Below are 15,444 nucleotides of genomic sequence, written 5' to 3'. Positions count from 1 at the left end.
TTTCTTTCTTACCCCCTCCCCCAAATACTTCCTTCTGGGCTCCATTGTTCAAACCCCCTGTGAGAATTTGGCTGAACTCTAAATTTGACAAACTTTCTAATACTTCCCCCCCACAAAAAAATGGGGAAATAACCAAGACATATAAAGCAGACAGATGGAAATCATCATGCCACTGTGGTCACATAGGAGAAAGTAATTTTAAAAGTATGATGGGAGTAAGGCTTTATGATGACAATTATAATTAAAGGGGCATTTTAAGGTAGATGCTGAGTGGATATAATTTAGTACACCTACTGGCAATGTCAGGGGTTTGTGGCATATGCAAATGAGTTGTGCTAGTGAGCTCTGGCACCTCTTTTTCTACAAAATGACCCCTGAATCCTACTATAACACAAAGAACTGCTCTGATTTTTTTGTATTATTATGCCAGCAGTGTCAACAATGCAGCCACCAAGGGAGTACCTTTTTAAATACAAAGGATTCTATTTCCAACCTGAGCTGGTTACAGCAGAATACATAGATTCATTGGAAGACTTTGAAATCAGAGACAGTGATGTATTTCTAGTCACCTATCCCAAATCTGGTAAGACTATAAATATTTTTGTGATGATTATCTTGACTTTAATTTGACTTTTATTTAGGCTCCCTCAGGGAACCCCTCCTGTAATGCCACTGAATACATATAATACCAATAGTGGGTGTAATTTATTCAATGAGTCAGCATTTTGTTGGCTGGGAGATCTATGCAACAAGAGGGAAAACAGCAGTATCTGTTTTTTACTTACACTTATTTTACCTTGTTTGTATTGTTGTGTCAAACTGTAAGGAACTGTTACATACAACTGTCTTGATTGCACCTTTAAGACCAACATTTTAGTCAGGGCGTAAGCTTTTGTGTGCACATGTATTTCCTCAGACAGACTCATGTGTGTACATGAAACTCACACCCTGACTAGAATGTTGTTTATTTTAAAGGTATTGGATTCTAACTTTGTTCTGTTGCTTCAGACCAACACAGCTACCCACCTGGAACAATCTTGATTGATTTGTTTGCCAAACTAGACAAGATGTCAGAACATTCATGACTGGAGCTCCTGGTCAACTTTTGGTAAACAGCAGGACAGAGCCCTTATTCTGATAGTGTCATGACTCAGCATTCAGCTCAGTCAGTCTCTCTAGTGCCTCAGGCAGTCAGGACAATTGTGATTCTAATGATGACTCAGAAGTAGGTGAAGAAAGCCACAGCCTGATTGAGGAATTCCCTGGGTTGTCAAAAGATGCAGATCCTCCCTCAGATTTACAACCAGAGCCATCAAGTACAGGCATTCCCCAAGATTTAGAGCTGAAGCTATCAACAAGCACAAACTCTTTCCAGGGATTACAATATGAGAAGGATGTCTCTTCACCTACATTACTAGAGTGTCAAAGGGAGAAGAGGCTAAGGCAGGAGTCCATGTGGCAGTAAGTGCTCACACCTGAAATAATTGCTGGCTCCTTTTAAAGGACAAGAAACACCTGGACAGGGAAGGGCTGTTGCAGTTTAGAGAGCCAGTTTGGTGTAGTGGTTAAGTGTGTGGACTCTTATCTGGGAGAACCGGGTTTGATTCCCCACTCCTCCACTTGCAGCTGCTGGAATGGCCTTGGGTCAGCCGTATCTCTTGCAGAGGTTGTCCTTGAAAGGGCAGCTGCTGTGAGAGTCCTCTCAGCCCCACCCACCTCACAGGGTGTCTGTTGTGGGAGGAGAAGACATGGGAGATTGTAAGCCGCTCTGAGTCTCTGATTCAGAGAGAAGGGTGGGGTATAAATCTGTAATTCTTCTTCTTCTTAAACACTGAATGTTTGCAGCCAGTTCTTAATTGGCAACAACTTTTGTTGCAGCTCCCAGCTTTCCCTGGATCAGCCTTGCTTCCTGACTTTGTGTGTTTTGATTTTCATTCTGGACCTGACTATGTGTCTTGGACTTGCATTCTAAAACTTGGCTCTTTGTGCTATGACCTTTGTTCTGGGCTAAACTATGCTTCTTGGGCCCACCTTGTATCCTGACTCTTCATGCAAAACCTCTGGACTGGACCTGACCATGCCTCTTTGAACTCACCCTGCACTGACTTCTGGCAATGGTACCTGGCTCTCTTGTCTGAGGCTTTGACTATAGCTGTGACTACCCAGCAAACCCAGATGCTGAGGGCCTTTCTGTGACTTACTGGCTCTGGGCCTTTTCCCTTAGCCATGAAACATTGGAGGGCACATCCTGGATGGAAGGGTTAATCATACCACCCATGCCCTGTCTAAAATTGTTCTTTGAAGCTGTTATGTGCTCCATCTGTGAAAACATATAGTTTGTCAATATGTTATTCGTATGCTTCTCTTAATATGGCTACTAATAATGAGGGAGTCTTCAGGTCAGGAAACAGGGACTGACCCCCTCATCCAGTCTAAACCTGAGAACCCCCAGCTATTTATTACTTAAAATCCTCAGTTGAAAATTCAAAAGCAGGCTGAAATCGATTTCTGTTCTTTCTCAACGTATGCTAAATTTCCACATTGAATGGAAACCTAACCTCATACAGTTTTTTCTTGTTCCCCTTACCTTTTCCTTGCCTATTTTGGGCCCTTTTTTGTTTCTTCCTTTGTTGCAATTTCGACAGTATGCTCACTAGGGCAGAGGCTACTTTATTTTGTGCTTGTTTGATATTAAGTCAATCAGAACAACGTTTTCATTCACAGGCACAGTGTGGACTCAGAACATTTTGAGCCTGATTTATCATGAAGGTCATCGAAATGGAACTGAGGACACAGACTTAATGGACAGAGTCCCATGGCTGGAATACAATTTCCGTAGCAGGGATTACATCCATCGCCCGTCCCCTCGGCTCTTTGCAACCCATCTGCCCTACTATTTGGTCCCTAGGGGGTTAAGAAACAAAAGAGCAAAAGTAAGGCTTGCCACTTCTATAATTTCTTATGATTAAATGCCCCCTCTGATTCTGTTTCACTGACAATATTAAGCCTCTCAGGATAGTTCTAGAAGCCTCTCTTTCTTCTGTGGTGAAAATGTGTAATTGCAAATTGCACTAGGCTCAGTACTGATTTTTATTGCTCCAAGGTGAGGAGGCCAGTTGCATCTTTCCTGTTCAAGCTGAGTTTTATGGGTTCACAAGACCTCAAGGAGGACTGAACAGTGGTTTTTTTTAAACTTAATGGAGCGCTCATAACTGCTCTATTGCAAGCACACTTTAATCCTTCATTAATCCAAATAAGAAGTTTAAAGGATTAAACATTAAAGGATTAAACTAGTTAAGGAAGCAAAAAATTAATTAATGGAACGTGCTTAAACTGTGTATACCTGGGAAAGGGGACCTGAGGAAGGGAGTGGTAATCCCTCCACATTCAGTGGCATTGTGACAATTTCAGTTTATGAACTGAAGTTGTATCTATATAGCAAGAAAGAATGAGACTGATTTATTTATTGAAAGATACTCCACATTTTTACTAGTTTTGCACTAAAGTGGCTAATAGCATATTAATAGAAACATTTCAGTAATAATTAATAATGATGAATATAACAAACAATACAAATAAATGTACTTACAATAATAGCAAGCAGTGTACCCCCAATGTACCTGCAAATCATAAAAACAGCAATGCACAGAACTAGAGACAGCATGAAAAAACAGCATAAAAGATTTCAAAACCAAACTACACCATACCAAAAGGAAATAGGATATGAAAATAGGATTAAAAACTAAGTAAACCCATATCTCTCCAGATACAAAAGTCAACAAAATGTCTGGGAGAAAAGATACTTTGCCTGGGCAATCCCTGCATGCTGAGCACCAACCTGAAAAGAGTTAGAAGCATGTTCCATAGCAAGTGCTAAGATGACTATAATGATTGAAGGGGAGAACAACAAATACAAAGAAGGGCACGGCCAGTTTCTCTAGAGTGAAGACTTCTGTCACAAATATTGCAAAAACCTGAATCTGAGAAGACTGCAACCATCAAGTTGCAGCCAATTTATGGCAAGTTCACAGGGTTTTGAAGGCAAGAGATGCGGAGGTGATTTGCTATTGTCTGCTTCTGCATAGCAACTTTGGACTTCCTTGGTTGTCTCCCATCCAAGCATAACCAGAGCTGACCCTGCTTAGCAGCCAAGATCTTTTTTATTATTTAGATTTTTATTTAATATTCAAAATACATCATAAACATAACAGAAAACTTGGAATAAAGAAAAATCCAGACATACAAAGATCAACACATATCATCTGATGAGATCTGGTTAAACCTGGGCTATCCAGGTCAGTGTAAAAATGCTATAAGGAGTAGTAGATGGGTTACAATGCTGAGTTAGGCTCAGTCATAATCAAGCATCCTCAAGAAGAAAAGTTTATTCCTAATCCCTCAATATAAATAAATCTGAATGGATGGGAACCATAGAGAACCATCTATCTAAATCTATCTAGAGATCAGATAATTTAAGATTGTACTGGAAGAACCAGACATGAAAGCTGTGGCTCATAAGTGCTAGCCAGGGGTGTCAAACATATGGCCCATGGGTCAGATCTAGTTCCCAAGCAACTTCCTTTTCCTGCTTCCTTTCCCAAGGCTGTACTGCAGCCACACCATAGCTTGCTTTTCCCTTAGCTCCCTCAGTGACTCTTTGCTTCCTGCCTTTTGCCTCCTCCCCACCCAACAAAGGCGCACAGAGAGCTCTGTGCCTGCTTTGTATGCAAGTGATACAAAAACAAGGTGTTTTCTCTCTCACTCTGTTACACACACAGAGAGAAAGAGGTCTAAACTTTTGTGTGCAAGCACACTTCTTCTTTAGATGGAGGAAGGGAGGGGGAGTGGATGGGTTCTTCTGACAAGCACAATGTACATTGAGGAAATTATTTTTACTTATTCTGAAAAGTTTTTTTAAAATATTGTTTTACTATGTTCCTACCTGGGTTTTAATTGCTTTCAGATTGGCCCTTTGAGTTGAGATCTATGTTTCCTGTCTCATTACCAATGCTGGTATCTCCATGCCTACTACCCCTATGCATAGAACACCCAGTTAGCATCTTAAATCACCTTTATAAAGTTTATATCTCCTGTACTTCATGTTACATTTTATGACAAACATGGCCTGGTCCAATAAAGCGACATTTATTTCAGATCCAGGCCTTGAAAAAAATTAGTTCAACACCTCTATGCTAAGTGCTTCATTTCATCAGCTTAACCCAGTAGGGTTTATTGGTTTCATTCTAGTTATCAATATTATTGCAGGTTATTTACGTGTCAAGAAATCCAAAGGATGTCTTCATTTCCTATTACCATTTTACCAGACTTTCAGCCAGAATAGAAGCAGCAGAAGACTTTGGTAGTTTCATGGAAAAGTTTTTAGCTGGAGATGGTAAGGATTGTTTATAGCTGCATGATGAATAATATTTACCTCTGCACACCTTTCTTGCTTTGAGAGGGAGGAGGGGAAACCCTCTTGAAACATTAGAACAAATTATTCAAAATTCCATAGTGCATTCTATTGACTGCAATGTAGAAGGTCAGAACAATTTTTAACCAAAATCCAATAAATACAATAACTTATAAATAAATTGGATTATAACCATTTGTTTTGTTTTATAATTATAGAGCAAATATTTTGCCCTATTCAAGTTCTTAAAGCCTTTGATCATATAGTCCCCTTTTCAATTATGAATGATTCAGACTGCAAGCTGTTTAGCATATTGCATATGAGGAGTATCAGTGCTTCTTTTTCACTAAAGCTTGACATTCTCAACAACTGCAGATGGCCTAATCCCCATAGAACTTCCCCACCTAGAACAGTCTTCTCATTTATGTAGGCCGAAAAAGATGCAATGGCAGCCAATACCATTTTAAAGGAAATCTAACCATTTTAAAATTGCCACATGGTTCTATAAGGCACAGTGCCAATATTTTCATATTTCCCCCTGAGCACCTTTAAAGTGATGGAACAGCCATGTTGGGGGTCTATTTTCTCACTTTACAAAGGGCAGAGGGCGGAAACAGATCTGTTTTTAAATGCCTAAATTTCCCTCTAAAATGGCATTGGTGGGCCCTTACCCAGCTTGCTGGGGGGAAAGTGTAGGTGACTGGGGAAGGCAATGGCAAACCACCCCATAAAAAGTATGCCATGAAAACATTGTGAAAGCAACGTCACCCCAGAATCGGAAACGACTGGTGCTTGCACGGGGACTACCTTTACCTTTACTCTCTCTATAAAGTATATACACATCTTGTGTACTGCAGTGAGTAGTGACATTCACACACGAGCTTTGTAGGTGCATCAAAGGCATACTATGGGTGAGAACAGATGGGCATTTAAAGCCGCCCGGGGGACGGGAGGCAGGAGGACCAAAAAAACCGTCCAAACGCACACATCTGCCTGCCATACCCGTCCCGCCCCAGTCCCATTCCAGGCTGGCTGGGAGCCAGCTCAAAAAGGTACCACTTTCAAAGTGGTACCTTTTCACTGCAGCTTCTCTGAGGCGCCTCCCGGCCGTCTGGAAAGCCAGGAGGCGCCCAGAGAGCGCCCAGGGAGCCGCGAGCAGGATGTGGGAGCGTTCCAGACACTTCCAGGCAATCCAAGACCCGCCGCTTCCTGCAGCACCATCCAGAAGCTCCGGGGCGCTCTTCTTCAGGCTGGTTTTGTTCAGGGAGGCTGCAAGTCGCCCCAAACCGGCCGTCTGTTACCAGCCATAATGTTCTTGATGAACGAACATTAATTTTCACGCAGGTTTCCTCTCACAAGAATTTAGAAACCTTGGCTAGCACCTATGTGCATTTTAAAAAATAAAACAAATGCAATCAGCTAATATGCTTACTCCAATCAATTTTAGCATATTGGAGCATTTAAAGACATTTTGAAATATGTAAATACTTATGAGTTACTAAAAACTTAATTTCCAACCTAATAAAAGCATGTAGCTTCCTTCAAAAGACCACTATTTTTCTGTGTTTCTCTTAACAATGCCTCATTTTGAAAGAGAATCTTAAAACCATGTTAAAACATTGCTGGACTTTATTTTATATCCTGAAGTCTTATAAAATGTAAAATTTAAAATCATTAGTTCTCTGTTTTAACATCTTGGGGGGGGGGGAGGGTTGCTGGCAGGCAGATATAAAACAAAGTAGTTTGTCTGTGAGGAAAGAGTTTTCTTTCTCCTTCTCTGTAACCGCTGTTTGTTCAAGGCCAAAGCACAACTTCAGAAGTCTGTCTGCTTTCTGCTCAGAAAGACAGAGAAGAGATGGGGGTGGGGGAAACTTTGCTCATGAAGGCCTGTGAACCACCATGTCTGAGCAACATCAGGCCTCTGACCTGCTCTATACCTGGTTTGCCTATTAATTACTATTGACTATTAAGGGCTAACAACAATATCCTTGAAGGGAGATCCCTAGCCTCCCTTACAAAAGGAAGTTTAGAATACTAAGGGGCCAAAGGTTAAAAACATCAAAAGTTATAGACAAAAGTACGCACATTTTTTACAAATGTGCCGCCCTGAGCCACCTGTGGGAAGGGCGGGATATAAATTCTAAATAAATAAATAAATAAATAAAAAACACAGGGGTTAGGCTTGACAATCCCCAGGTCCCAGTGGGGGTTCTTCTGCTTTCCCAGGCTCCTTCCCGCTCCCAATCAGCTGGCTGGTGGGGGAAGCCCTGCCACCACAGCCACCATGTGCCTTTCCATCTCTGGAGGCTTCAGACTTCTTTTGGAAAGGCTTCCTCTTGGGATGGTGTGTCTGTGTCTTTAAGGCTGAATGGGGGCACTTCCGGAGTTGGAAGATGGTGAATTGACCCGCTTCTTTTAGTAGGAATGGACTGAAGCCTTTGTTTTGGGCATAAAAGGCAATCCTAATGCCTGCTGCCTACATTTTCCTGAAAGGGAACTGTCTAAGACGTGCTTGAAGAATTTTGAGGGGATTTACTTTGGCTGGCAAGGAGTCCCAGTGGGGTTCCTTTCTGGCTTTGAAGAATCCCCGATGAAGAACTGCATTCCATTGTCTACAAAGGGTCTCCGGGGTCATTAAATTGGCTTAAATTCATCAAGACTCCAACTCTCTATGGATTACAATATCATCTGATGTGAATGGAACGGTGTGTCAAATAGACTTTCGTTAAGGTAAAAGATCTTTATCTATCACTCCGGGACTAAAAAAAGACTTTTAAAATAAAAAGATTAAGATCTGGAACTAACTGTAAGAGGAAGAAGAAGAAGAAGAAGAAGAAGAAGAAGAAGAAGAAGAAGAAGAAGAAGAAGAAGAAGAAGAAGAAGAAGAAGAAGAAGAAGAAGAAGAAGAAGAAGAAGAAGAAGAAGAAGAAGAAGAAGAAGAAGAAGAAGAAGAAGAAGAAGAAGAAGAAGAAGAAGAAGAAGAAGAAGAAGAAGAAGAAGAAGAAGAAGAAGAAGAAGAAGAAGAAGAAGAAGAAGAAGAAGAAGAAGAAGAAGAAGAAGAAGAAGAAGAAGGTAAATTTGGAACGTTTGGAAATTAAGCTAAGCAGGAAAGTGCAGAAAAATATCTGATTTTTGAAATACTTGTGGCTTTGAACCCCCTTCCCCCCGACATAACAGAGTTGCTGATCTTCAAGACGACACAGGAAGTGACGTTTTACAACTATCGTGGGATTACCAACCATTGAGAATGAGACTTCATGGCCAGAAAATCAGGAAGTGAATATTGAAAGAAGGGAAGTCTTTAAGCCTCCTGGCCACCTCTACAACCAAAAACCATAGAGAAACAGCGGCAGCCATTAAAGAAGGGTCAAAGGCTTTAAACTTTTTAAAACAGAACGGGACTTTCAAAATTTACAAAACTAGCAGGAATCATCCCAAAAAGGTGAAATATTTTGGACTATATGTTTGAAATTAAAATTTAAGGGCTATTGGGAAAAGGAAAAGTTTTTTAAAAGGGGGGCTTGGAAAAGTCGCAGCCGCCATTTTGGAAAAATTAAGAACTTTAAAAATTAATATCTTGAGCTAGGAAGCTCAGACGACAGCGATTTTAGGCTTGTTGGAAAGGGAATGGTCTAATCTATTGAACTGTGTCATCAGATTGCTGATTGCTGAAGTCAACTCAAGAACCTATTTTATGCAATGGGAGGACAGTGATGTCTGACCAGAAGTTGGGACCAAGGCTTACACGTCTGAGAGCAGCCTCTGTGGGGGAAGGAAAAATGGCCAAACAATTGCAAGAACAACTGGATGCTATGAAGGCAAGGCTGGTGAAGGTGATGAAAGATCTAATAACTGGAAGTGAGAAGAAACTAACTAAAGAAATAAACTCCAGTGCTGAGGAAGTCAAGAAAGAGATTTTAAAAGAGATTGATGATCTCAGAAAAGAGTCACAAGCAACAGCACAGAAGACACAGGAGATAGAAGCTAAAGTTAAGGACCAAGATGCTACTATTAAGAAGATGCAGGAGAAAGCAATATTACAAGACTGTAAGCTAATGGAAAACATGATTCACCTAAGAGGTGTGCCTGAAGAAGACCAAGAGGATTTAAAGAAGTACATTTCAACAATCATTGCTGAGTTTATGGGAGATAACCCTGAGGTGATGGGACATTTGTGTGACTATGTTTATAGGGTCAACTCAGAATTTTCTAGAAAATGCAAACTACCAAGGGATGTGGTAGTAAAATTTACTACAAGAGATATGGTGGGAAGGATTTTAAGTCAACAATTTGAAAATCCAATGGTAGTGGAGGAAAGCAGAGTAAGAATAACGAAGGAGCTGCCAAGGAAGGTCATAAGTGACAGAAGACAGTTTAAGAAACTGACAGACAAACTAAGAGCAAAGGGAATAAGATACAGATGGATCTTACCTGAAGGTCTTAGCTTTGAGGATCCGTGCCTGTCTTCTGGTTTGATCCTGGACCGTTTCGACCCGCTCGGCCTAGAGGAAGTTGACAGAATCCTCTCTACTGCACGCCCAACAACTTGTGATCTGGACCCATGCCCCTCCTGGGTAATTAAAGCTCGCCAGGAGGAGCTGAGATGTCCTATACGGGACATCATAAATAGATCTCTTTTAGAGGGTCTTTTTCCAACCCCTCTGAAAGAGGCAGTGGTCCACCCCTCCTGAAAAAGGCTACATCAGACCCGGCCGAATTGGCTCATTACCGGCCGGTCTCAAACTTGGCCTTTTTGGGCAAAGTCATAGAGAGGGCTGTGGCATTGCAGCTACAGAGTTTCCTGGATGACGCTTCCACCTTAGATCCATTCCAGTCTGCCTTCCGCCTGGGCCATGGGACAGAGACAGTATTGGTCACCCTCATGGATGATCTCCGGCGACATCTAGACCGAGGCGGTGTGGCGGTATTGCTGTTGTTAGACCTATCGGCTGCGTTCGATATTGTCGACCACCGGCTGCTGATCCGTCACCTGGCCGATGCAGGGATTCAGGGGCTAGCCTTGCAGTGGCTTTCCTCTTTCCTGGAGGGTCGAGGACAAAGGGTGGCGATTGGGGGAGAGCTGTCCCGGAGACACCTACTTAATTGTGGGGTGCCTCAGGGGGCAGTTCTCTCCCCGATGTTATTTAACATCTACATGCGCCCCCTTGCCCAGAGATATGGGCTGGGTTGTCACCAGTATGCGGATGACACCCAGCTCTATCTATTGATGGACGGCCGAACTGCTGATCTCCCTACAAATTTGGACCCGGCGTTGCAAGCTGTGGCAGATTGGATTAAGTCAAGTGGGCTGAAATTGAATCCAGTGAAGACAGAGGTCCTTTGCCTAGGGCACGGTGGTCCAGAGGGAGGGATCTCTCTTCCAGCTTTTGACGGTGCGCCGCTGGTACCAGTGCGCAGGGTCAGGAGCTTGGGAGTGCTACTGGAGTCTTCCTTGACAATGGAGGCCCAGATAGCAGCCATTGCCAAATCTGCCTTTTTTCATCTTAGGCGGGCGAGGCAGTTGGCTCCCTTCCTGGAATGCAATGACCTGGCAACAGTGATCCATGCAATGGTCACTTCGAGGCTAGATTACTGTAATGCCCTCTACATGGGGCTGCCCCTGTGCCGAACTCGGAAACTGCAGCTAGTGCAGAATGCAGCAGCCAGACTGCTAATGGGCCTACCCCGGTGGGAACATGTGCGGCCTAGGCTGTGGGAACTGCATTGGCTGCCAATTGTATACTGAGTTCGTTACAAGGTGCTGGTTATTACCTTTAAAGCCCTATATGGCCGAGGACCTGCCTACCTTAGGGACCGCCTCTCTCCATATGTTCCCCAGAGAGCACTATGATCCAGTTCACAAAACCTTCTGGAAGTACCTGGGCCAAAGGAGGCCAAATTAAAAACAACCAGAGAACAGGCCTTCTCTATAAAGGCACCCCAATGGTGGAACCAGCTGCTGGAAGAGGTGCGGGTCCTACGGGATCTTAACCAATTCCGTAGGGCATGTAAAACCGCCCTCTTCCAACTAGCCTTCTACGATGGAACTTGGAATAAACATCACTCCATCATTAATACAACTGAGATAGTAGCACTATTAAATTATATTCTTTTAGACTGTTTTTAGATTATTCAATGCTTAATTGTTAATTGTACTTAACTGTATTATCTTGTTTTATTTTTTTAACGTGGCTTTTGCTATGTCTTGTAAGCCGCCCTGAGCCTGCCTTGGCGGGGAGGGCGGGGTATTAAAAAAAATTATTTTATTTATTTATTTATTTAACCCTAGCAGGAGTGGAATTCTAGCAGGAGCTCTTTTGCATATTAGGCCACACAGTGGGAGGGCTTCTAGTGTCCTGGCCCCACTGGTGGACCTCCTGATGGCACTTAGGGTTTTTGGCCACTGTGTGACACAGAGTGTTGGACTGGATGAGCCATTTACCCCTGATGTAGCAAATCCTCCAAGAGTTTACAAGGCTCTTTTTTGTAAGCTCTTGGAGTATTGGCTACATCAGGGGTGTGTGGCCTAATATGCAAAGGAGCTCCTGCTAGAATTCCATCCCTGCAAAAACGTATAAAAACCTTGTAGGAACCCAAATGAAACCTCATCAAATCATCAAAGTGACAAATGCACATGGAAGATACATATATGACATGCCACATTTTGGCCTTTAGAGGCCTTCTTTAGAGGCCAATACAACATCTGAAGAAGGCTTCTGCAGGCCAAAATGCATCAGGTCTGTTATGTATTGTACATAGTTCTTGAAACAAAGCATGCTTCTGCCTTCCAAGATTCTAATGCCTACATTCCAATTGGTCGTTCCCTGTGAACCGGCCAATCGGAGTTCTGGGCATGTAACTGTAATATGCAAAATATAGGATCCTGGAGAGACCAATAGGGCTGTTTCCCACCAACCAAATGGGTGTGTTTTGTTCAAGGTTTTGTGTATATATTCCCTGTATGTTTGCCTGTTTTCCCTAGTCCAATTCAAATAAAATAGAGTTGCATACTACCCACGACTGAACTCACTATTTTCGAGGTCATATATGTATCTTTCATCATGTGCATTTGTTACTTTGATGATTTTGTCTATAACTACCTTTGGCCCCTTAGTATTCTAAACTTCCTTTGGAGGTTTTTGCTTGGTTGGTTTCGTTTCTTTCCCTCTCTTTGTGGTTCCTCTGTGAGCCACATCAATCAGCTCTCATGAGAGGCAGATGAAAGATCAAATGAAAGATGCTCCTCATGCAAGAAAGGTCTTTGTTTCAGTGGGGTGCAACTTAGATACCCTTTCTATAGTATACTAATACCAAAATAAATTTGTTTCCCATCAGTTCTAGCTAGTTCATGGCTAGATCATGGGTATGCTCACAAAGAAGACTTCAGTATTCTCTTTCTTACCTATGAAGAAATGAAGAAGGTAAGATTGTTCAGTCAGGAAGACCATCTGACATATATTAGGCATCTTCATCCATGATGTTCAGACAATTCTGGAAGGGGTAAAGGGAGTGATATATACTTTAAGTAATCCCAGCTCCCATTGGAGGCCCTGTGCCTGCAGTGGTACCCACTGATGTAGTTAACCTGCTTGACCTCTGAGCAATCTGTTAACATTTCTGCCACACCATTCTGAATTCATACAAGCAGTCTAAATACACCTTCAGAAGTCATGATGCCCAGTCATTTAAGCTGATGACTTAAATTTAAGTCATTTAAGCTGATGACAGCCACCAGAACTGTGATTAATTCCCTCTTTGTATCTGCAGTTTACCTGCTACCAGTCAGTAGCCATAAAAGCTACAATAGCTCTGGCCCCATTTATTTAGTACTTGGAAAATAAACACAGCCTTGAATTTAGCAGCAGTGATTACTGAAAGAGGGAGAAATGCAGTTGATAATATTACATTTGAAGTGGCTCAACAGGACACAAAATTTCAATATTGTGAACCGATTTTTAGTCTTCTTATTACTCTCATGCCTAATTCTTTTAGTTACTGGGCCCTTATGATTTTCAGTTGTGGATAGCCTGACACTAAAACTGTGCCCCATTTCAGGACCTGAGAAGTTCTGTATTGAAAATATGCAGCTTCCTAGGAAAGAACCTGTCTGAGGAAGAACTGCAGGATATTGTGGATAAGGCTACATTTGATAAAATGAGAATGGATCCCAGAGCAAACTATGAGAACATGCCACCTGAAATCCTAGAGAAAGGCAAAGGACACTATCTTCGCAAAGGTAAGTCACTGAGGTGTCAGATTGGTGCCCATGTCCAGTAGTCAGGCAATCATAGTATTTCATTACATTAAATTCAAAGAGTGACTCATTTCACATAGCACAGATTATGGGCACCTCTCTTATATAAAGCAAGATTTGAGATTTACCCCCTCTAAATTCAATCAACAAAACTGAATCAGAAGTCCTGAGAGCTGTCTTTAGTTGAACATAGAATAAAAATGGGTTAAATAAATCATCCTACAATTAAGGATTCCAATGGTTAATGTGGAGATTCTAAGTTTTCTAGCTGCAGCTTCCCATTTCTCTGCTCAATAGGATGTTCAATTGCCAGCTGCTGTAGGATCCAATTGCCAGCTGCTCTTGAGTGAATAAAGCACTAGAGGCTTTCAGGTACCAATGTATGTTGTGAGAAATGGGAGGCATGTAAACATTTAAAAATATAAATTATGACACTGGGGAGTGCAGAGCATCAGACAAAAAAACAAGCAATAGTAGTGTGAATTGTGAGTGTTTCTCTTTTCAGTCTCTTCTACTGCTTACGCTGCAAAATATTACTGTCCATCACAAGTGCTTCTCAGTGGCATTGCTCTCACATGCCATGTTGTCTCCAGCTACCAAATGTAGATCTTTTTGCAGATATAATATCTACTCTGCCCCATTACTGGCATTGCCTCCTCATGACATCTATGCAAATGCACATCCTGTAGTCTTCATCCTGGCATCAGTGTCCCTTGGTCCTTAACCTTGATGCTCCAGCAAAAAAAATAAAAAAGTCATACAACTGATCCTCTAAATTTTATGGAGATATTATTCCTCTAGCAACATCTGATGTTTACTGTGCAAACACAGTTACACCCTTCTGAATCCACTGAAGTCAAAGGGCTTGGAAAGATATAACTATGTTTAGGTTAGCAATGTTAGAATTTTATTTTGATCATAATAAAGCAGAAGTTATTGATGGTCTGTCTTACCACTTTCACCACACTGTCCCTTTTCTTTTTTCTAGGTACTGTTGGGGACTGGAAAAACATAATGACTGTAGCACAGAGTGAAAGGTTTGATAGTATTTTTAAGGAAAGGATGCAAAACCTGCCCCTCAAGTATTACTGGGATATCAATGATAACCTTCCATCTTGAAAGACAAAAAAGAATGTTCTATGTATACATTTAATCAATTTCTGTGCAGAACAAAAACTGCAACCTCGCCCCATTAGTTACTCCTTGTGCAAATATCCTGTTCTCAACATTCTGAATCATATAGGAATATATTATGCAAGTAATTTATGTATTTTATTATTTCACAATTCTATCCTGCCATTCCCAAAACAAACTCAAAGTGGCTCACATCAGGACAGGCCCATAGCTACGAGGGGGCCTGTGGGGCACAACCCCTGACTTCTGGGCAAGGCCCCCTGACATTGCCCCCCCAACCCCTGGAGCCTCTGGTCTCCTTCCTGCCGCCCCCTCCTTTCCCCCCCGCCACTCCAATAACATAGGGTGGCAAAAGCAGCCCCCCGCCTCTCGCCACCAGTTAAAGGGCCCACCAATCAGAAGAAGATAGAAGAAAATATTGGATTAATATCTCGCCCTATATCTGAATCTCAGAGCGGTCACAATATCCTTTACCTTCCCCCTGCCCCCCACAACAGACACCCTGTGAGGTAGGTGGGGCTGAGAGAGCTCTTACAGCAGCTGCCCTTTCAAGGACAACTCCTACAAGAGCTATGGCTGACCCAAGGCTATCCCAGCAGTTGCAAGTGGAGGAGTGGGGAATCAAACCCAGTTCTCCCAGATAAGA

The 15,444-nt window shown here is 42.2% G+C and overlaps 1 protein-coding gene across 1 annotated transcript; it reads left to right on the top strand.

Moving 5' to 3' along the window:
- The first annotated feature begins 419 nt into the window (after nucleotides 1-419).
- Nucleotides 420-14,926, top strand: LOC132571662 (amine sulfotransferase-like). Its single transcript, XM_060238458.1, has 6 exons — nucleotides 420-583; nucleotides 2,725-2,933; nucleotides 5,266-5,392; nucleotides 12,746-12,831; nucleotides 13,466-13,646; nucleotides 14,653-14,926. The coding sequence occupies exons 1-6, from the start codon at nucleotides 424-426 to the stop codon at nucleotides 14,781-14,783; spliced, it is 894 nt and encodes a 297-aa protein (XP_060094441.1). The 5' UTR covers nucleotides 420-423; the 3' UTR covers nucleotides 14,784-14,926.
- The last annotated feature ends 518 nt before the right edge of the window (nucleotides 14,927-15,444 follow it).

Source organism: Heteronotia binoei, chromosome 1 (genome assembly GCF_032191835.1).
Source record: "Heteronotia binoei isolate CCM8104 ecotype False Entrance Well chromosome 1, APGP_CSIRO_Hbin_v1, whole genome shotgun sequence".
Taxonomy (NCBI): domain Eukaryota; kingdom Metazoa; phylum Chordata; class Lepidosauria; order Squamata; family Gekkonidae; genus Heteronotia; species Heteronotia binoei.
This window is presented reverse-complemented; position numbering and strand designations above follow the sequence as displayed.

What these genes read in the sequence shown, in the direction of transcription:
- LOC132571662 (XM_060238458.1), top strand. Translation starts at nt 424, where the DNA reads ATGCCAGCAGTGTCAACAATGCAGCCACCAAGGGAGTACCTTTTTAAA. An exon ending in TAAGAAACAAAAGAGCAAAA is followed by an intron (nt 2,934 to 5,265) that starts GTAAGGCTTGCC and finishes ATATTATTGCAG; the next exon opens with GTTATTTACGTGTCAAGAAA. An exon ending in AAAGTTTTTAGCTGGAGATG is followed by an intron (nt 5,393 to 12,745) that starts GTAAGGATTGTT and finishes GTTTCCCATCAG; the next exon opens with TTCTAGCTAGTTCATGGCTA.